At 46.6% G+C, this 22,119-nt stretch overlaps 1 protein-coding gene across 1 annotated transcript in view; it reads right to left on the minus strand.

Annotated features, from left to right (window-relative positions):
• Positions 1-766: 766 nt before the first annotated feature.
• LOC115203464 (chondroitin sulfate synthase 1) overlaps positions 767-22,119 on the minus strand; it is a 92,295-nt gene continuing 70,942 nt past the window's right edge. Inside the window, exon 3 of the mRNA XM_029768161.1 lies at positions 767-3,763. Coding sequence (XP_029624021.1) covers positions 2,168-3,763 — 1,596 coding nt within the window. The 3' untranslated portion in view covers positions 767-2,167. The remainder of the gene's footprint in view (positions 3,764-22,119) is intronic.

A 22,119-nucleotide genomic window follows, 5' to 3' on the forward strand; every position in this document is an offset into this window, starting at 1 on the left:
TCCACCTGACAGGTGTGGCATATCAAGAAGCTGATTAAACAGCATGATCATTACACAGGTGCACCTTGTGCTGGGGACAATAAAAGGCCACTCTAAAATGTGCAGTTTTGTTACACAACACAATGCCACAGATATCCCAAGTTTTGAGGAACATGCAATTGGCATGCTGACTGTAGGAATGTCCACCAGAGCTGCTGCCAGAGAATTTAATATTAATTTCTCTACCATAAGCCGCCTCCAACATCGTTTTAGAGAATTTGGCAGTATGTCAAACCGGCCTAACAACCGCAGACCACTTGTATGGCATCATGTGAACAGAGTGCCCCATGGTTGCGGTGGGATTATGGTATGGGCAGGCATAAGCTACGGACAACAAACACAATTGCATTTTATCGATGGCAATTTGAATGCACAGAAATATTGTGGCGAGATCCTGAGGACCATTGTGAGGCCCATTTCATTTAAGCTATCTATGACCAACAGATCTGTATTCCCAGTCATGTGAAATCCGTAGATTCATTAATTAATTTAAATTGACTGATTTCCTCATATGAATTCTAACACAGTAAAATCTTTGAAATTGCTGCATTTATATTTTTGTTCAGTATAAAATCAGATTTCATTCTAAGAGCTCTATTCTAATTCATTGTACCAATGGGTGCTGAGAAGGTTCTGGAATTCACTCCAAGAGTTCTAAAACGATTTAGAATTCCTTCCAGTTCCATGAAGGAGCACAGCATTCCCATACCTTCCCCTTCCTTTGTTCCTAAATCTGGATGACTAGTTTGATATAGGCCTTAGATTCCTCATGAGAGCTAGTAAAGAGCTGGACCCAGGACGGTGCTCCCTCACTCACTATACCTCTTCATCTACGGTACGTCATGTTTGTGCCTGCACCTCCTAGAAAACAACATGACACACAACACCTAAAACACACTGTGCAAAAACTCTTTGGTAATCAGATGAGTTTGAGAGAGAAACAAAAAGAAAATGGAAAAACAACACTATCCAACAACAGATGGGTATACCATTTTTCTAATATACATATTCCAACAGTCAGGTAACAGAGAATGGAGACTGCAAATTCAATAAATTAGACAACGGAAGAAGAATTGCAGATATTAAATCCAGCAGTTGTGTTCACAGAAGTAAATAAAAAGAAAATCTAAAATCAATGGAAAAAAACAACAGTGTTATTCTGTATTATAAACAAATCAAAAGGAATCAAAATGGCCCTTTAGTCTTAATTCAAATTGCTTTTCATCTAAGTCAACCTTTTTCAATGATGAAATGTTTGTTCATATCAACCTCCTGTAAACATTCACAATCAAGAGTCCAGTTCCATTTAGAGCACTGCTGGTCTGAAGACAACAACGTCCATCTTCTCCACGCACAAGACAAACGCTACACCTTTTAAAGAGCTTGTACATGCACATCACTGAGGTACACATAATATAACCCCGAATATCACCATATCCCCCCATACTCTCTTTATAGATCATGTAGTTCCCAGACACTTTCGCCCAAATGGGAAGAATCTGGTGGACCAACGCATCAAACTTGGCCTTCGTTAGTCAATACAGAATGACTGTGAGAAACTCCTGGCGCATTGGCTTAATCTACCAACCAATCATCTCCCATAACACGCCTCACAGTCGTGTGATTTGCTAAAATTAAACGACGACAGGTACTTTACTCAGTAGGTCACTGCCATAGAATTCTATGGTCACTCCCACTAAGGCAAACTTTGAATTGTTGATATCCCAGGCTTATATGTGCAACAACCTGGGGACAAGGTTACTGTACAAATAACACAGAATGGTCTTTATTACTAGACTGGTAGAATAAGATATCAGAGCACTTTGTTCTTGCTACCAGAGTTATGGTAGGCTCATCCAAAGGAATATTCATCATCAATATTCTTTATTTTTCAGCATTAATTAAAACATCTTGTACAGTCACGTTTGTCTCAGTCAGTTCAACGTTCACATGTTTTCTTAAAAAAAAAGCATATTTCCAAAATATATCCATGTAAGTCTTTTTTGTTTCTGTAAAAAATAAATTAGGTAGTTAAAAATGCTGCTAAGACAAATGGGAAGAGGGAAAGACACCCAGGCCTGGGGGACTCCACATACTGGTTTATGTCAGTCCTGGCCGGAGTGCTTTCTCACGCTGTCCTGAGGGATTCGTTATTTGAGCTCCCGACCTTCCGGAAGCCGTGGTCGTTCTTCTCGAGCCACAGTTCAGCCAGCTGCTGTGTCGAGCCGTGCGACGAGGCTTTGGAGCCCAGGCACATCTTGTACTGGTTGGGCTCCAGGTTGGGGTCGCACACTACTGGATGGTGAACGTGTACGATCCCCGGGTCCGTGCTCCGGAACAACCGGATCCCTGATTGGACAAATTTGTTAAAGAGGTCCACGTCCTCCAAGCCCCACCCTTGGATGGAGGTGTCGAAGCCCCCGGCCCCGACCAGGTCGCCCTTGTAAACACAGACAATGCCGAAGCCATAGTGACGCCACAGACCCGTCTTGGTGGTGAACACATAGTGGTTCTCACTGGGCACCTTGCCGGCGTAAACCACCTTGGGGTCGTACTGACTGAAGATGATGGGGAAGTAGGTCTGCTCCCCCAGGACCGTGTTACCCCGGCACCTCTTGAGGAAGTCGGTTGTGAAGAGCAGGTCCACGTCGCAGTAGAAGAGCAGCGAGTCGTTGGAGAAGTGGGCCGAGCCCACCTCCAGAGCCAAGGCCCGGGAGAAGGAGCCCGACACGGGCTGCATCTCCATCTCGGCACGGGGGTACTTGATGTGGTACTCCCTCATCAGCTCCACCTGCTTGACCCGCTCTGTGTTGTTGTCGGTGCTGAAGAGGAGGATGAGCAGCTTGACGTTCTGGTTGGGGATCAGGCACACCCGTTCTAAATTGGCCATGAAGCGGACAAAGATTTCGTAGCGTCCGGATAGCGGCACTAATATGTTCACCTTAGGCTCCTTCGGCTCCTTCTGGTCCTGGCTAGAGCTGGACAGCTTGAAGGGCACGAACATCTTGAGGGAGTTGGAGAGGAAGGACAGGGAGTCCGAGTCCTGGTTGATGCTGCTGGCGAGTGCCTTGGCGTCCATCTCCTCTTCCTCTCTGAACTGGATCTGGCTGAAGGTCTGCTGGAGGTAGGCATGTCTCCTCACCGGCACCGTCATGGTCTTCCCTTTGTGCTTCTTGTAGAGGAGCAACAGGTCCAGCACGTACTCCGCCCCGTACATGGGGTTGACCCGCCGGTAGCCGTACTGGATTTCCTTGAAGTCGATCACCCGTCCCCGCGTCTTGGCGTTGGCGTTAATCATCTCCATCACCTGCATGATGATGTCATCCAGGGCCAGACGCTGGGAGGAGTCCATTCCCCGGCGGGGGGGTTGACCGTCAGATGAGGAGAACAGGTACTTGCCCGTCAGGAACTCCCACTCCAGGACCTCCTCGCGGAGCCGAGGGTGGAACCTCATGAAGGATGGAGGCATGCCCAGCTGCAGGTCCTCTCGGCTGGGCTCGGCCGCCCCGTAGCGGCCCATCTGGACGATCTCACGGTGGAGCTGGATGGTGCGGTGGCGGAGCTGGGCAATCTTGCGGCTGAGCATGTAGCTGTGCAGGCGGTACTGGTAGGGCGGGTTCTTGTTGGGGTGCAGGGTGATGGCCCGGTGGATCTTGCTATTGTGGAGGTCGCGGATGTATCCCTTCTTGTTGGGCTCGTAGTTCTCGTAGAACAGCTGCTGCATCTGGGGAGAGAAGAGAGGGAGACAACGGCTGAGGTTACATCAATAAACTACATACGGCACAATAGAACACTCATGCATTATATAGACTAGGCCCTTTATGGGAGTGTACAAAAGCACAACGCTTACAGAGCGCCCTCTAGGACAGAAAACATTCTGTCCTCTAAAACGTGAAAATAGCAGAAAACAAGTTGCACAACATAGCTTGAGCCTGTACTTGTATACTGCTCCACTGAGGGTTTATTAAGATGGATGTCTATATGAATGTAAACTCCTGCAGCCCAATAGAGATGTTATTTTTATCAGACGTCCTGCTGCTAATGCAAAGTGCAAATTAGAACAGGCTGATGGAATGCCTTCTGGAGGTGAGCTCTGAGCTTACAGAGCCCTCAAATATTGACCAGGGAGCGGGTAAGCCACGGCGGTTCGATGAGTGTTTACTGCAAACCTGTTGAGGCTTTACAAACCTAATGTTCTCCCAATCACAGGGGGCCGTGTGAGTAAACTTCGGGACAGCTGCTGAGGCCCCTATTGGCAGCGACTCAAGCGTGGCCAAGAAGGAAGGGTCTGTGTTGTTGACCAATCCAATGAAGGGAGCCCTCAGAGGTCTATTTGCGAAAGACAGACACCGCTCAGAAAAAGGCCTCCAATTTTGAGAAGGACGGCTCTGGAATGCAGCCACAAACCCACTCCCCTGGGGGAAAGGCAATACACAGAATCGGACAGGACCGGTACAGAGGCCAGGCCTGATAGTTTTTTGAAAGCGATACCTAACTAGTGTAAGTACGGCTGGTCACAAGAACTCACTGAATAAGTCTCTTTGCTTTTCCATGGGCTCTGCCCCTGCCTTCCTGCACCTAGGAGGAGTTAGCACGTGGCCAACCATAAAATCAAGCAGTCTATTATCAATGGAAATCTTGAACAAACCCCAAGCTTTAGAGTGTGAGGGGTCAGGTAGGCTATTATATCAGAACCAAGAGGGCTATCGCATGGCAGCCTTCCACACATTTATTTAATGAGCATATACAATAAGATGTAGGAAAAAGACTGTGCTGCAGTAGTCAACCCCTACACGTGTCCATGTTTCACTGGTTCTGAGAAGTGACTGGCAAATAGCCCTGTTTGGACACCAAACCAGCGGGTGCATCTTTATATTATAAAGTAGCTTCCGCTCTATCTCTCCTTCCCATCATCTCCTTCCATACTTTGGAGAAGTCAGTGACATGGAGAGCGTTCATCTACTTTCAGATGTTTTTAGATTTCTTCTCCTTCCCTTTTGCTCGGAGAGGTGGCCAAATGAAGATCTCCTCTCCTTTGCTCTGAGAGGTGGCTAAATGAAGATCTCCTCTGCTCTGCTCTGAGAGGTGGCTAAATGAAGATCTCCTCTCCTCTGAGAGGTGGCTAAATGAAGATCTCCTCTCCTTTGCTCTGAGAGGTGGCTAAATGAAGATCTCCTCTGCTCTGCTCTGAGAGGTGGCTAAATGAAGATCTCCTCTGCTCTGCTCTGAGAGGTGGCTAAATGAAGATCTCCTCTCCTCTGCTCTGAGAGGTAGCTAAATGAAAATCTCCTCTCCTTTGCTCTGAGAGGTAGCTAAATGAAGATCTCTCCTTTGCTCTGCGAGGTGGCTAAATGAAGATCTCTGCTCTGCTCTGCTCTGAGAGGTGGCTACATAAAGATCTCCTCTGCTCTGAGAGGTGGCTACATAAAGATCTCCTCTGCTCTGAGAGGTAGCTAAATGAAGATCTCCTCTGCTCTGCTCTGAGAGGTAGCTAAATGAAGATCTCCTCTGCTCTGCTCTGAGAGGTAGCTAAATGAAGATCTCCTCTGCTCTGAGAGGTAGCTAAATGAAGATCTCCTCTGCTCTGAGAGGTAGCTAAATGAAGATCTCCTCTGCTCTGAGAGGTAGCTAAATGAAGATCTCCTCTGCTCTGAGAGGTAGCTAAATGAAGATCTCCTCTGCTCTGAGAGGTGGCTAAATGAAGATATCCTCTGCTCTGAGAGGTGGCCAAAGGAAAGGAGGAAGATTAGAAGGAGCCACTTCAGAGTACTGAGACGTACCCCAGCAGGTAGGCCAAGTCGGATTGTTCTGAGTGCCCAGCTGTGAGGCAGTAGACATCAGCACTGCTGCGAGCCAGCCAGTCAGCCAGTCAGCCAGTCAGGATGTTTACCTCCCTCTCTCCCATGGCTTCCCCATCATTACCACCTCTAATGACCTGACTTTTGTCTTCCATGTCTCCATCAGCAGTTAAGACTCATTAGAATGATTTTTCACAGTCATTAAGCCTCCATAACACACCGCTCACAAGCCTCACATCAGCACACTTTCATCTAATCACCCTGAATGGCCCATTAACAAATAAAAGGAAGAAAAATATAAATGGTAAGTTATTGCTGTGAGTTTTAAGCCTTGTGTCACACACAACCACATCAAGCAGAGCTTTGTGAAGAAGGTGGAGAAGCCCAAGCTCAGTGATGGACAGATAAGCTAAGCGCTGAAAAGCATACCATGTGTTTTATGCCAGGTTTTAACAACCTATTGTATTCAGTCCTTCTGTGTTCAAACGCTTCAAAAATCTGTGCTTGATTGAGTTCACATGTAACCAATGGAATGGTGCAAACCCAGCCCATCTGGCACCCCAGGCAAGCTAGATCAAACACTTAAAGCATTTGAAATAAATCAAATACTAGTTGAACCCAGGTCTGATTGTAGTAATCTGTTGTAATCACAACAACTGGTGGAAGAGCAGAGGCATCGGAATAGACGGCTCGGGAACAGAAGACAAAAGGTTCCCCAATATACAACCGTCTCTTCAGGCACTTAATCAGGAGGAGATCCTATCTGGACACATTAAGACGACAGCTCAGTGTTGTATCCTATCTGGACACATTAAGACGACAGCTCAGTGTTGCGTCCTATCTGGACACATTAAGACGACAGCTCAGTGTTGCGTCCTATCTGGACACATTAAGACGACAGCTCAGTGTTGTATCCTATCTGGACACATTAAGACGACAGCTCAGTGTTGTGTCCTATCTGGACACGTTAAGACGACAGCTCAGTGTTGCATCCTATCTGGACACATTAAGACGACAGCTCAGTGTTGCATCCTATCTGGACACATTAAGACGACAGCTCAGTGTTGTAAATGTAGAACTAGTCATGCCACTGTCTCATCTTCCCTTCCCTGCTAACTCTTTATCTCCTAGCCTCCATAAAGTCAATATGGACGCCACTCCAAACAAAGCAGAGGGAAAACAAACAGAGCTATCAAGTCCATTACAAGAGGGCAACGCTATCGCAGCGGGACTACATATCCCCCCTGAACAAACATGTAGTCATTGTGGAACGATTGCATTCGGAGACAGGTGATACAATTGTCTTCCTTGGACCGCGCTACTTGGGCCTAAATCAACACATTACGGCTGGACGGCAGAACCCTGCAAAGTAATGTGAGTAGATATGCACTCTGGGGTTGTGTCCAAAATGGCACCCTATTCCCCATGTAGTGCACTACTTTTGACCAGAACCATATGGGACCCTGGTCAAAAGTACTGAGCTGCATAGGGAATAGTGTGCCATTTGGGACACTGGCTGGGTAAGTGACGGATCCAGTCTGGCTCATGTCGGGGCTAGCGCTGGCTAGCGCTGGCTTCCTCTGGAGTCGTGCGTAAACTGAGAGCCAGTCAAATCTATGATGAACATACAGCATGGCCAAGGGAAACACCAACGGCAGACACCTGTTTAACCAATATTACAAGGGACAAGCTGTCTGAAATCACCATTAAGGGGTGAGAATAGAGCCAGGTTGGCGTACAGAAAACTTCTCAGGTGTTGGAATGTGAAGGGCTGTTGGAATGCCACTCGGCTTGAGGGCAACTCTGAGGGAAATATATGCTCCTCTGATCAGCAACCATCAGGGGCAGGAATGTGACTGGAAAAACTCAGGCCCTAGGCAACATGCAGGTATTATTAGGTCATTAGCATTAGCTGGGGGGACAGGGAATGTAGGCAATAGGGTGCCATTACGGAAGCAGTCAGAGAATCCCACAGGGCCGTAACCTAGTCTATTGCTGACACCAGTTGAATCCTACAGGGAAGACTGGAGGACAGTAACCTAGTCTATTGCTGACACCAGTTGAATCCTACAGGGAAGACTGGAGGACAGTAACCTAGTCTATTGCTGACACCAGTTGAATCCCACAGGGAAGACTGGAGGACAGTAACCTAGTCTATTGCTGACACCAGTTGAATCCTACAGGGAAGACTGGAGGACAGTAACCTAGTCTATTGCTGACACCAGTTGAATCCTACAGGGAAGACTGGAGGACAGTAACCTGGTCTATTGCTGACACCAGTTGAATCCCACAGGGAAGACTGGAGGACAGTAACCTGGTCTATTGCTGACACCAGTTGAATCCTACAGGGAAGACTGGAGGACAGTAACCTAGTCTATTGCTGACACCAGTTGAATCCTACAGGGAAGACTGGAGGACAGTAACCTAGTCTATTGCTGACACCAGTTGAATCCTACAGGGAAGACTGGAGGACAGTAACCTAGTCTATTGCTGACACCAGTTGAATCCTACAGGGAAGACTGGAGGACAGTAACCTAGTCTATTGCTGACACCAGTTGAATCCTACAGGGAAGACTGGAGGACAGTAACCTAGTCTATTGCTGACACCAGTTGAATCCCACAGGGAAGACTGGAGGACAGTAACCTAGTCTATTGCTGACACCAGTTGAATCCTACAGGGAAGACTGGAGGGCAGTAACCTGGTCTATTGCTGACACCAGTTGAATCCTACAGGGAAGACTGGAGGACAGTAACCTGGTCGATTGCTGACACCAGTTGAATCCTACAGGGAAGACTGGAGGACAGTAACCTAGTCTATTGCTGACACCAGTTGAATCCTACAGGGAAGACTGGAGGACAGTAACCTAGTCTATTGCTGACACCAGTTGAATCCCACAGGGAAGACTGGAGGGCAGTAACCTAGTCTATTGCTGACACCAGTTGAATCCCACAGGGAAGACTGGAGGGCAGTAACCTAGTCTATTGCTGACACCAGTTGAATCCTACAGGGAAGACTGGAGGGCAGTAACCTAGTCTATTGCTGACACCAGTTGAATCCTACAGGGAAGACTGGAGGACAGTAACCTAGTCTATTGCTGACACCAGTTGAATCCTACAGGGAAGACTGGAGGACAGTAACCTAGTCTATTGCTGACACCAGTTGAATCCTACAGGGAAGACTGGAGGGCAGTAACCTAGTCTATTGCTGACACCAGTTGAATCCTACAGGGAAGACTGGAGGACAGTAACCTAGTCTATTGCTGACACCAGTTGAATCCTACAGGGAAGACTGGAGGACAGTAACCTAGTCTATTGCTGACACCAGTTGAATCCTACAGGGAAGACTGGAGGGCAGTAACCTAGTCTATTGCTGACACCAGTTGAATCCTACAGGGAAGACTGGAGGACAGTAACCTAGTCTATTGCTGACACCAGTTGAATCCTACAGGGAAGACTGGAGGACAGTAACCTAGTCTATTGCTGACACCAGTTGAATCCTACAGGGAAGACTGGAGGACAGTAACCTAGTCTATTGCTGACACCAGTTGAATCCTACAGGGAAGACTGGAGGACAGTAACCTGGTCTATTGCTGACACCAGTTTAATCCTACAGGGAAGACTGGAGGGCAGTAACCTAGTCTATTGCTGACACCAGTTGAATCCTACAGGGAAGACTGGAGGACAGTAACCTAGTCTATTGCTGACACCAGTTGAATCCTACAGGGAAGACTGGAGGACAGTAACCTAGTCTATTGCTGACACCAGTTGAATCCTACAGGGAAGACTGGAGGACAGTAACCTGGTCTATTGCTGACACCAGTGTGACAGGTTTGGTACAGCCTGGGACTAGCCACTCACATCTCTGGCCCATGATAAAGGAGTGCAGCACCAGACCTGTGTCTGTTGTGTGTGTGTCTGTTGTGGGTGTGTCTGTTGTGTGTGCATGTGAGAGAGACAGCTTGCGTGTATGTGTCTAAATGGTGCATAATTCTAGGTGGCCAGTTCTGGTATATTTCAGCTCAGAGGTGCAATGTTCCATTATGGTCCAGTGACATTACCGGCTCTCGCTGTCAACACACACGCCCCTGCTGCAGAGAGATAGCTACCATCCACCTACCTACAACAAGAGAGGGGAGCTGACCAGCCAGAGGGGAGAGGGAGAGAGAGAGAGGGGAGCTGACCAGCCAGAGGGGAGAGGGAGAGAGAGAGAGGGGAGCTGACCAGCCAGAGGGGAGAGGGAGAGAGAGAGAGGGGAGCTGACCAGCCAGAGGGGAGAGGGAGAGAGAGAGAGGGGAGCTGACCAGCCAGAGGGGAGAGGGAGAGAGAGAGAGGGGAGCTGACCAGCCAGAGGGGAGAGGGAGTGAGAGAGAGGGGAGCTGACCAGCCAGAGGGGAGAGAGAGAGAGGGGAGCTGACCAGCCAGAGGGGAGAGGGAGAGAGAGAGAGGGGAGCTGACCAGCCAGAGGGGAGAGGGAGAGAGAGAGAGGGGAGCTGACCAGCTAGAGGGGAGAGGGAGAGACAGAGAGGGGAGCTGACCAGCCAGAGGGGAGAGGGAGAGAAAGAGGGGAGCTGACCAGCCAGAGGGGAGAGGGAGAGAGACAGAGAGAGGAGCTGACCAGCCAGAGGGGAGAGGGGGAGAGAGGGGAGCTGACCAGCCAGAGGGGAGAGGGGGAGAGAGGGGAGCTGACCAGCCAGAGGGGAGAGGGGGAGAGACAGAGAGGGCAGCTGACCAGCCAGAGGGGAGAGGGAGAGAGACAGAGAGGGGAGCTGACCAGCCAGAGGGGAGAGGGAGAGAGACAGAGAGGGGAGCTGACCAGCCAGAGGGGAGAGGGGGAGAGAGGGGAGCTGACCAGCCAGAGGGGAGAGGGGGAGAGACAGAGAGGGCAGCTGACCAGCCAGAGGGGAGAGGGAGAGAGACAGAGAGGGGAGCTGACCAGCCAGAGGGGAGAGGGAGAGAGACAGAGAGGGCAGCTGACCAGCCAGAGGGGAGAGGGAGAGAGACAGAGAGGGCAGCTGACCAGCCAGAGGGGAGGGAGAGAGGGGAGCTGACCAGCCAGAGGGGAGGGAGAGAGGGGAGCTGACCAGCCAGAGGGGAGAGGGAGAGAGACAGAGAGAGGAGCTGACCAGCCAGAGGGGAGGGAGAGAGGGCAGCTGACCAGCCAGAGGGGAGAGGGAGAGAGACAGAGAGGGGAGCTGACCAGCCAGAGGGGAGAGGGAGAGAGAGGGGAGCTGACCAGCCAGAGGGGAGAGGGAGAGAGACAGAGAGGGGAGCTGACCAGCATGAGGGGAGAGGGAGAGAGACAGAGAGAGGAGCTGACCAGCCAGAGGATAGAGGGGAGCTGACCAGCCAGAGGGGAGAGGGAGAGAGAGGGGAGCTGACCAGCCAGAGGGGAGAGGGAGAGAGGGGAGCTGACCAGCCAGAGGGGAGAGGGAGAGAGACAGAGAGGGGAGCTGACCAGCCAGAGGGGAGGGAGAGAGACAGAGAGGGCAGCTGACCAGCCAGAGGGGAGAGGGAGAGAGACAGAGAGGGCAGCTGACCAGCCAGAGGGGAGAGGGAGAGAGGGGAGCTGACCAGCCAGAGGGGAGCGGGAGAGAGACAGAGAGAGGAGCTGACCAGCCAGAGGGGAGAGGGAGAGAGACAGAGAGAGGAGCTGACCAGCCAGAGGGGAGAGGGAGAGAGAGGGGAGCTGACCAGCCAGAGGGGAGAGGGAGAGAGACAGAGAGGGGAGCTGACCAGCCAGAGGGGAGAGGGGGAGAGAGGGGAGCTGACCAGCCAGAGGGGAGAGGGGGAGAGACAGAGAGGGCAGCTGACCAGCCAGAGGGGAGAGGGAGAGAGAGGGGAGCTGACCAGCCAGAGGGGAGAGGGAGAGAGACAGAGAGGGGAGCTGACCAGCCAGAGGGGAGAGGGAGAGAGACAGAGAGGGGAGCTGACCAGCCAGAGGGGAGAGGGGGAGAGAGGGGAGCTGACCAGCCAGAGGGGAGAGGGGGAGAGACAGAGAGGGGAGCTGATCAGCCAGAGAGGAGAGGGAGAGAGACAGAGAGGGCAGCTGACCAGCCAGAGAGGAGAGGGAGAGAGACAGAGAGGGCAGCTGACCAGCCAGAGAGGAGAGAGGAGTCCCAGGCAGTAGAACACAGGACAGAGGAGAGGAAAGACACCATTATGCAGGCCTAACTGGCCCCTTTGTGCTCGAGTGTGGTCTGTCTAAAGTGATTTCCCTGCCCGCCTATCCTCCCCTCACACCTATGGCAGCCTCACAATAGTCTATCCTCCCCTCACACCTATGGCAGCCTCACAATAGTCTATCCTCCCCTCACACCTATGGCAGCCTCACAATAGTCTATCCTCCCCTCACACCTATGGCAGCCTCACAATAGTCATGAAATTGAGTCTCTGAAGGGATATGGATGTGTACCCTTCAGCAGTATTGTGACACCAGATTACTTTTAGCGTGTGCGTCCCAAATGGCACCCTATTCCCTATATAGTGCACTACTTTTTAACAGAGCCAAGGTCATATAGGGAATAGGGTGCCATTTGGGACACAGTCCAGATGACTTCATTGTGACACCAGACGTATTGTCATGCAGCAGCAGCCATTTGCCATTAGTGGACAAGCTGAAAGAGACAGTCTTAAGATCAATAGATCTTTGATGTATAGAGACAGCATACTGGAGACAGCATACTGGAGACAGCATACTGGGTGGTGAATGCAGTGGGCTGTAGCCATAAAGATGACAGAGCCTTTCTCTGCAATGGCTGCTTCCATGACATGATTTGGGCCAAGTGAGCCCTCTATCCAACTCTATGGCTGTAGCTATAGAAAAGAATGCTGGACAGCAGAGTTGGATCAACGCCATTTCGTGTCTCTGTAGGAAATGATTTGAAATTTGATTCATACACGGAACACTGCCCAGAGTGCATTTCTGTGAGTTGGAATTGAATTGACTCCAACACTATTGGTTTAGTGCATCTGCATACTCAGCTGGGAGAGACACAATCCCCAAATTCCAAAGAACTGTGATCCCACAAATGTCCCAGACAACAGATTTCCTCAACTGCTCATCTAATCAGAGACATCAAAGAATCTCATCGGAAGATTCTACTCCTGGTTTAGTCTAGAGTCTAAATATTTTTACGAGCCTAAAGAGAGTGTGTTTCTGGTGTGTATTGCACACATGTGGTCGACTACTGTTCCAGTCATCGACTGAGATTTAAACATCTGCTTTTCAGCCATTAGCGCTTTCTGGTTTGCCAACAATTAATTCAACCATGTTTCCTTCAACTACAACACATCTGAGACACACAGACGATAAGATGAACAACTAGCTGTATTCCTCTAGCGTTGTGGCTTCATTTCCCTGCTGTAGCTTCAGAGGTACTCAGTAACACTCCACTAACCATCTAGTTATTATCTCTCGTCAGTAGTCTTCTCCCTTCAATAACTAACAATCTGCAGAGTCAGCAGAGGAAGAACGGAGAGGGGAGTGGTTCTGGGTTGATCCAGGAAGAGAGGAGAGAGGTCCTGAGTTGGACCAGGAGGAGAGAGGAAAGAAAAAGGCTCATTTGAATAAAACACCACAAGCCAACATGCAGTGGCTGTGTTCCAAATGGCACCCTATGGCCCTGGTCAAAAGTAGTGCACTACATAAGGAATAGGGTGCCATTTGGGAGGAAAAGACAGTACAGAGTAGTGATATGGCATTTGTGGCCGATACCAATATCCAATATTTTCCTTGCCAAAAACTCGATACCGATAACCGCTATTTACAATTTTCGCAGCCTTTTAAGCATTCTAGTACAGTTAAATAGTTAACACACACACATGGACGCAGTGGTCCAAGGCACTGCATCTCAGTGGAAGAGGCGTCACTACAGTTCCTGGTTCGAATCCAGGCTGTATCACATCCGGCCGTGATTGGGAGTCCCATAGGCGGCACATAATTGGCCCAGCGTCGTCCGGGTTTGGTCGGGGTAGGACGTCATTGTAAATAAGAATTTGTTCTTAACCTGTCTCCGCTAGGGTGCAGTATTTTCACGGCCGGATAAAAAACGTACCCGATTTAAACTGGTTACTACTCTTGCCCAGAAACGAGAATATGCATATTATTAGTAGATTTGGATAGAAAACACTCTAAAGTTTCTAAAACTGTTTGAATGGTGTCTGTGAGTATAACATAACTCATATGACAGGCAAAAACCTGAGAAGATTCCAAGTAGGAAGTGGCCTGTCTGCGATTTTGTAGTTCTCCTTTTGCTTGTCTATCGAAACCACAGTATCCGTGGGGTTATGTTGCACTTTCTAAGGCTTCCATTGGCTCTCTAAAGCCGCCAGAAAGCGGATTGGGGCGTCTCCTGTCTCTGGGCAAAGTATAGTAACTCAGTTTGTCAGTGGTCTGCCTGAGGACAAAGGGAATGGAAATGCGCATTCACGAGACCTCGCCATTTTTTCCTTTTCCTCTTTGAATGAATACAGCGTTGTCCGGTTGGAATATTATCGCTATTTTACGAGAAAAATACCATAAAAAATGATTTTAAACAGCGTTTGACATGCTTCTAAGTACGGTAATGGAATATTTGAAATTCTTTGTCTCGAAATGCGCTCGCGCGTTACCCTTTGGATAGTGACCTGAACGCACGAACAAAACGGGGGTATTTGCACATAACTATGGATTATTTGGAACAAAAACAACATTTGTTGTGGAAGTAGCAGTCCTGGGAGTGCATTCTGACGAAGAACAGCAAAGGTAATCCAATTTTTCTAATAGTAATTCTGAGTTTAGGTGACCCCGAAGTTGGCGGGTGTCAAATTATCTAGCCGTGATGGCTGAGCTATGTACTCAGAATATTGCAAAATGTGCTTTCGCCGAAAAGCTATTTTAAAATCTGACAAAGCGATTGCATAAAGGAGTTCTGTATCTATAATTCTTAAAATAATTTATGTATTTTGTCAACGTTTATGATGAGTAATTAAGTAAATTCACCGGAAGTTTTGGGTGGGAATGCTAGTTCTGAACATCACATGCTAATGTAAAAAGCTGTTTTTTGATATAAATATGAACTTGATTGAACAAAACCTGCATGTATTGTATAACATAATGTCCTAGGAGTGTCATCTGATGAAGATCATCAAAGGTTAGTGCTGCATTTAGCTGTGTTTTGGGTTTTTGTGACATATATGCTTGCTTGAAAAATGGCTGTGTGGTTATTTGTGTCTTTGTACTCTCCTAACATAATCTAATGTTTTGCTTTCGCTGTAAAGCCTTTTTGAAATCGGACAATGTGGTTACATTAACGAGAGTCTTATCTTTAAATGGTGTAAAATAGTCGTATGTTTGAAATATTGAAATTATTGCATTTTTGAGGTATTTGTATTTCACGCCACACTGGCTCTATTCAACACTGGCTGTTGAATAGAGTGGGACGCTAACGTCCCACCTAGCCCATAGAAGTTAATTGACATGGCTAGTTAACCTGTTAGGGCTAGGGGGCAGTATTTACACGGCCGGATAAAAAACGTACCCGATTTAATCTGGTTACTACTCCTGCCCAGTAACTAGAATATGCATATAATTATTAGCTTTGGATAGAAAACACCCTAAAGTTTCTAAAACTGTTTGAATGGTGTCTGTGAGTATAACAGAACTCATATGGCAGGCAAAAACCTGAGAAGATTTCATGCAGGAAGTGGCCTGTCTGACAAGGAGTCGTTCTTCTTGTCTCTGTTTATTGAAGAGTGGGGATCTTAGCTGTAACGTGACACTTCCTACGGCTTCCATAGGCTCTCAGAGCCCGGGAAAAAGGTGAACGATGACGAGGCAGCCTCTGGCTGAAACACATAATCGCCTTTGCCAAGTAGCCGATAAGAGGACAAAGGAATTAGGCTCGTGCCCGAGTCGACCCCGTGCTGTATTTTCTTTCGGCTGTTTACCTAATTGCAGATTCCCGGTCGGAATATTAACGCTTTTTTACGAGAAAAATGGCATAAAAATTGATTTTAAACAGCGGTTGATATGCTTCGAAGTACGGTAATGAAATATTTAGAAATCTTTTGTCACGAAATGTGCCGTGCGCGTGACCGTTATTTACCATTGGGATAGTGTCTTGAACGCACGAACAAAACGCCGCTGATGGAACATAACTATGGATTATTTTGGACCAAACCTACATTTGTTATTGAAGTAGAAGTCCTGGGAGTGCATTCTGACGAAGAACAGGAAAGGTAATCAAACTTTTCTAATAGTAAATCTGATTTTGGTGAGTGCTAAACTTGGTGGGTGTCTAAATAGCTAGCCCTGTGATGCCGGGCTATCTACTTAGAATATTGCAAAATGTGCTTTCACCGAAAAGCTATTTTAAAATCGGACATATCGAGTGCATAGAGGAGTTCTGTATCTATAATTCTTAAAATAATTGTTATGCTTTTTGTGAACGTTTATGGTGAGTAATTTAGTAAATTGTTAGTAAATTCATCGGAAGTTTGCGGGGGGTATGCTAGTTTTGAACGTCACATGCTAATGTAAAAAGCTGTTTTTTGATATAAATATGAACTTGATTGAACAAAACATGCATGTATTGTATAACATAATGTCCTAGGTGTGTCATCTGATGAAGGTCATCAAAGGTTAGTGCTGCATTTAGCTGTCTTCTGGGTTTTTGTGACATTATATGCTAGCTTGAAAAATAGGTGTCTGATTATTTCTGGCTGGGTACTCTGCTGACATAATCTAATGTTTTGCTTTCGTTGTAAAGCCTTTTTGAAATCGGACAGTGTGGTTAGATTAACGAGAGTCTTATCTTTAAATGGTGTAAAATAGTCATATGTTTGAGAAATTGAAGTAATAGCATTTCTAAGGTATTTGAAAATCGCGCCACAGGATTCAACTGGCTGTTACGTAGGTGGGACGATTTGGTGCCACCTGCCCTAGAGAGGTTAAATAAAGGTCACACACACACCAAAAAGTTATTTTGTTGGCATTTACGTATGTCCCCATTACCAGTAAAACATAATCAAAACCTATTTCTTTCACTTACTTGCTGTGCTGTTTCATTGTTCAGTCGTTTCATTCTCAACCAGGATTTCTATGTAAAACCTGTTTGGGTTTTTGCGTGTCAAAAAAGATACACGTTAAATAACACTATTTGATGTGTCAAATAAGCTTGTTGACCAATCAGGACCTGAATATGACTGCACGTCACAAAAATGTTATGAGTTCATAAATTTTTTACATAATTATTACACAAATCACTTGTATTTCATATGTCACAATGATTCATCGATACATATGCTATGATGCCGGTAAAGTTGTCTCGTGCACCTACAGTCTGGTCATAAAAAAAAAGCTAGCTTGCTCATGAATGAAAACAATGTTCTTCCCAAAAAACATAGCAAAACGACATAATCTGTTTCAGTAGCTATCGTTAGCTAGCTAACTATATAGCTAGGTGTCATTATCTAAAATAACCCTAATTTATAAGACAGTTATTATTTCATTAATGGTGGTCAGACCCATCTATGTTAAGGTAGCCACAATAAGGATTAGCCACAATAGTGGACTATGCGGTTTGCCTTCAAAATAAAAGTCATTGACAGTGATGCAAATTAATACAAATAGTAGAATTATGCCATAATTGAATAGATCATGCGGAACGAGGTTGGAATGTTATATAAAATCAACAAAAGACAATTTGTTAATTTGACAAAATCTGTTGAAATCACACAGGATGTATTATACTTTAGAATTACACTGGGGGCATACTTATTTCACTGTACAGCCTTACCTATGGATTGTGGATCAATGACATGGGGTATCAGTCTACTCAGTGACACCCAGAGAACGTAGCTCTTATTGCGGGACTCTGAAACAACTGTGAATTGAGCAACATTTATTGTCAACCTGTGTGTTTTTAACACTATTCCCAAGGAAAAACAATACTGCGTGGATGTTTGAGTCTGATAACTCTGAGGTGGACGTTGGGAAAAAATATATTGGTTATTGAGTAGAATGTTACCCCCATTTCATTGATCCCCAATCCTTAGGTAAAGCTGTACAGTGCAATATGAATGTCAATACACAACAGGCTGACTGGGGAGGTGATTTCACAGTCACAGTCCCGCGATAAGAGCTACAATGCTAATATTTGCGTAAACCTTTCACAGTTGTGTTCTGTGGGTGTCACCGAGTAGACCGATACCCCATTTAATTGGTTCACATTTCAACCTTGTTTAACATTATCTAGTTTAAATATGGCATGATTCCACCAATTATAACCTTCTGCATCACTTTCAAAGAGGTAGTGTTATTTTTAAGGCCAACCGCAAATTCCACTATTGTGCCTTATCCTTAATGTGGCTAGCTTCACAACACATAGCCCGGTCAGGTCGAGCCTCACTAGCCAGATGAAGCTAGCTGGCTGCTTATAACGTTAGCTTAGGGCAACAGGGTTAAGTAGCTGGTTAGCTATTTATTTTCATGAACTGAAGTTCAATTTCAATAGGCGAACAACAAGTGGCTACCTAGCTAATACTTACTCACAAGGATTCCTAAATCATTGCTAAGAATAGTGAAAATGACTGCAGTTTCTACTGGTTATTGTTTTCAGGCTGGTTGTATTGGCGAAGCTATGTACCAAGCTAAAGCCAGCTAGCTACCCCAGAAGTTGCGGTCGAACAAATAATACTTTATCAACGCGGTATTGTAAACACATCGTTCGTGACCGGTGTTTGTTTGCAGACTTTTTGTACAGCTTTGACAGTACTACTGATAGTAGTGGTGGCGCTTGGCTTGCACGTGCAAATTCAGAACACACAACATTCTATAATAGAACGGTGTTATTTGACGTGTAGAATTAAAATATTATTTAATGCATGAAATAGTGTTATTGTCAAAGTGTTATTTGACATGTATCTTTTTTGACAGTCAAAGACCCAAACGGCGTTCCATAGTATGTTCTGATCTAATAGCAGTGACGCTATTACTGTGTAACTCCGGTAGGGTTACACATCTGAACAATAGCGCACTTGGTAATGTTAATGTGTACTGGTGCTCGACCAGTCCCGAAAGCCAACATCACCCACGACAGAGAACGATCGATTGTCAAGGACAATGAATTCCATTATCTTGGCGTAAATGGATTTCGCCTCTTTCAAATGACTGCTCGACTTGTCTGCTCGATCCACACAGCAGACATTGTGGGCTAGGTTAGGAATGCTGTGTTGCACGTGTAGCGCAACATTTTATGTGGCGTCATTACGTCATGTACCTACGTTATATAGGTATGCACGTCAGCTTTGACATCGCCGTTAAACTAGACATCGGGACAATACCGATGTTGGCATTTTTAGCTAATATCGGCCGATTCCGATATGTTCACCGATATATTGTGCATCCCTAGAACAGAGGAGAGTAGAGGTTCCAGGTCAGGATATTACAGAGGCTGCAGTCAGGATATGAGGTTAAGGCCCAGACCAAAGCCGGACAGACTCCAGGACAGAGCCTACAGGAGAATACTCTGATCTCTGCCAAAGGACTGGACACACCAAAACATCAATCAAGTCATTAGAGAGAGGCCTTTGGTTCCGTTAAGATGAGAATAAGAAGGCATAATGTTATATTTAATCTAAGTCTGCAAAAAGGTGCATGTCGAGGTCTTTAATGGCATAGATTGTGATGGTAGAAGTGTCCCTAGCCAAGAGCCAGCCTGTTTCTACATTCAACCAAGCAAAACACAAGCCAGACCATGACATTCTAGGAGACATTCTAGGATAGGCTGTCAAGAAATCAGGACTTCTACAGAGTTGTTGTAAAGCATGTCCAAAAGATTAGTAGTCTAATGTCTTCCAGCATTCAGCCTTTCAGTAGAAGATGCCCAGTCATCACTCCTGTTCTCCCTCACCACCCTGTCACACACACACACACACACACACACACACACACACACACACACACACACACACACACACACACACACACACACACACACACACACGGGTGGGTTTTACAGGTGATTCAAATCAGTGAGCGTTATCCTTACAGATTTCCAGGTGATTACCAGAGGAAGTAAATAACAAAGCCCAGAGAGGATGCCTGGGCTTGTGCTAACATGTTACCTGTAGCGCTCTGCCAACCAACACACTATACTACAGGTCTCTATCTCAGAGAGAAATCTCAATCTGACACACAGATCAAACTGTCCTACAACTTATCCTTCAACAAAGGTGTGTGTTTAAGAAATTGAGCAGAGTGTGAAGGTCCCATTCTTACTATGTAAACAGTCCTTTGATAGCTTGGTTACTTCAACTGCAAAGTAACTACTCAATAGCACGGTAGCAACAAACAGAAACACATGATCGAGGCCTTGCATAGAATCTCCCCAAGCTCATGTCCCAAACACACACACACAAACACAATTCATAGCCTCCATTCCGCGACCTGCGTGCTAGCCGGTTTAATCGAGTTAACAAGCGGCTGTTGTGGGAAATTAGCGAGGCACGCCAAAGTGATTAGCCTGGCAGAGTGTTGCTATTGAAAAAGACTTCAATACGGCTGATAGTCACCTCTACAGTAATCCCTGGGCTGTCCCAACACAGCCTCCTTCCCTACTAAGCATACACAGAGTATACAAAACATTAGGAACATCTGCTCTTTCCATGACATAGACTGACCAGGTGAATCCAGGTGAAAGCTATGATCCCTTATTGATGTCACTTGTTAAATCCACTACAATGGGTGTAGATGAAGGGGAGGACACAAAATATTGAAGTGCCTTTGAACGATGTATGGTAGTAGGTGCCAGGCGCACCGGTTTGAGTGTGTCAAGAACTGCAATGCTGCTGGGTTTTTCACACTGAACAGTTCTCTGTGTGTATCAAGAATGGTCCACCACCCAAAGGACATCCAGCCAACTTGACACAACTGTGGGAAGTAATGGAGTCAACATGGGCCAGCATCCCCGTGGAACGCTTTCAACACCTTGTGGAGTCCATGCCTCGACTAACTGAGGCTGTTCTGAGGGCAAAAGGAGGTGCAACTCAATATTAGGTAGGTGTTCCTAATGTTTTGTACACTGTGTATAACTACTGTTCAGCTAATGCTGGGCCCTCTCCCAATACTAACACAGATTCCTAGTCTTCTTTCCTACAGTACCACTGTAAATCTCTTGCTGTGATCCCTACACGGACCCTGTCCCAACAATCTAAAAACAGCCTCTTCTCTTCGTCTCCTTTGTGAGAGTTTTCAGATGCAGGCAGGGTAGAGTGTTAGAACTGTGCTGCAGGCCTGAATGGACATCAGTCACTGAGCAGAGGTTTTTCACACATGCTGCTTGTAATATTTCGATTAGACTTGATGAGTTCAGCCATATAGAATCTGAATGGGACTACATAGCTCTTCTCCAGACTACATTTTTGTAATTTTACCGCATTCGAAATCAGTTACAGGGGTTTGAGAACGTACTGCTTCATCCCTTATGCTCTTTCATTTAAAGTGCACAGCTCAATAGAAAAACAATAACACCAGCTGTTAAATGCAATGGATGACATAAAGCTAGGCAAAGGTCAATATTGACCCTAACTACATGTCTGTGATGGCTCAAAGTCACCAGCAATCACATCCTGTGGACTGAATGCATCCGTCATTAAGCTCAAGGAGAGTGTGCACAGAACAAGGTAATGCCATCCTAAAGGGAGTGGTGCAGACCTAATACGATGGAGCAGAGAAAAGTTACGTTTGGCCAGATTGACTGTTTAAACTTGTGACCCATTTGATTTTGATTAGATTTATTAAGATCTCCATTAACGACAGCTAGTCTTACTGGGGTCTGACACAAACTGACAGGAGGGATAGGCTAGATTTGCTGCATACTGTTTTCACCTGTCAGTCTGTCACCTCCTTTCAGATCAGTGGGAAATAATGAAGGTAAGGAGGAAAGGAAGGGCATTTGACACCCCTGTTCAGAACGCAGCACACCCCAGGCGTCCATCTTGATAAGGGCCTTGTCAGTCAGTGTGCTGCCATATGAGTTAGGTTCCGGTTATTCTTGGGAGCACTAACGAGGGGTGGAATCTGAAAAACTGCCATTAGTTTGGCCCAGCGCTATGCTGAGGACAACGACAGGTCTGGGTGGGAGACAAGAGACAGCAGAAAGGGTATTTTGTTCCCACTATCATCGACATCCCTCTATCCAGATGTCGTCTTTCCCTAATGTCCAGGGCCTAGAGGGAGAGGTGGGCAGTCTATAGCCTGGTCCCAGATCTGGGTGTGCTTTAGCAAACTTCTCCAACTACC

The sequence above is a fragment of the Salmo trutta genome, chromosome 12, assembly GCF_901001165.1.
Source record: "Salmo trutta chromosome 12, fSalTru1.1, whole genome shotgun sequence".
NCBI classification, from domain to species: Eukaryota; Metazoa; Chordata; class Actinopteri; order Salmoniformes; family Salmonidae; genus Salmo; species Salmo trutta.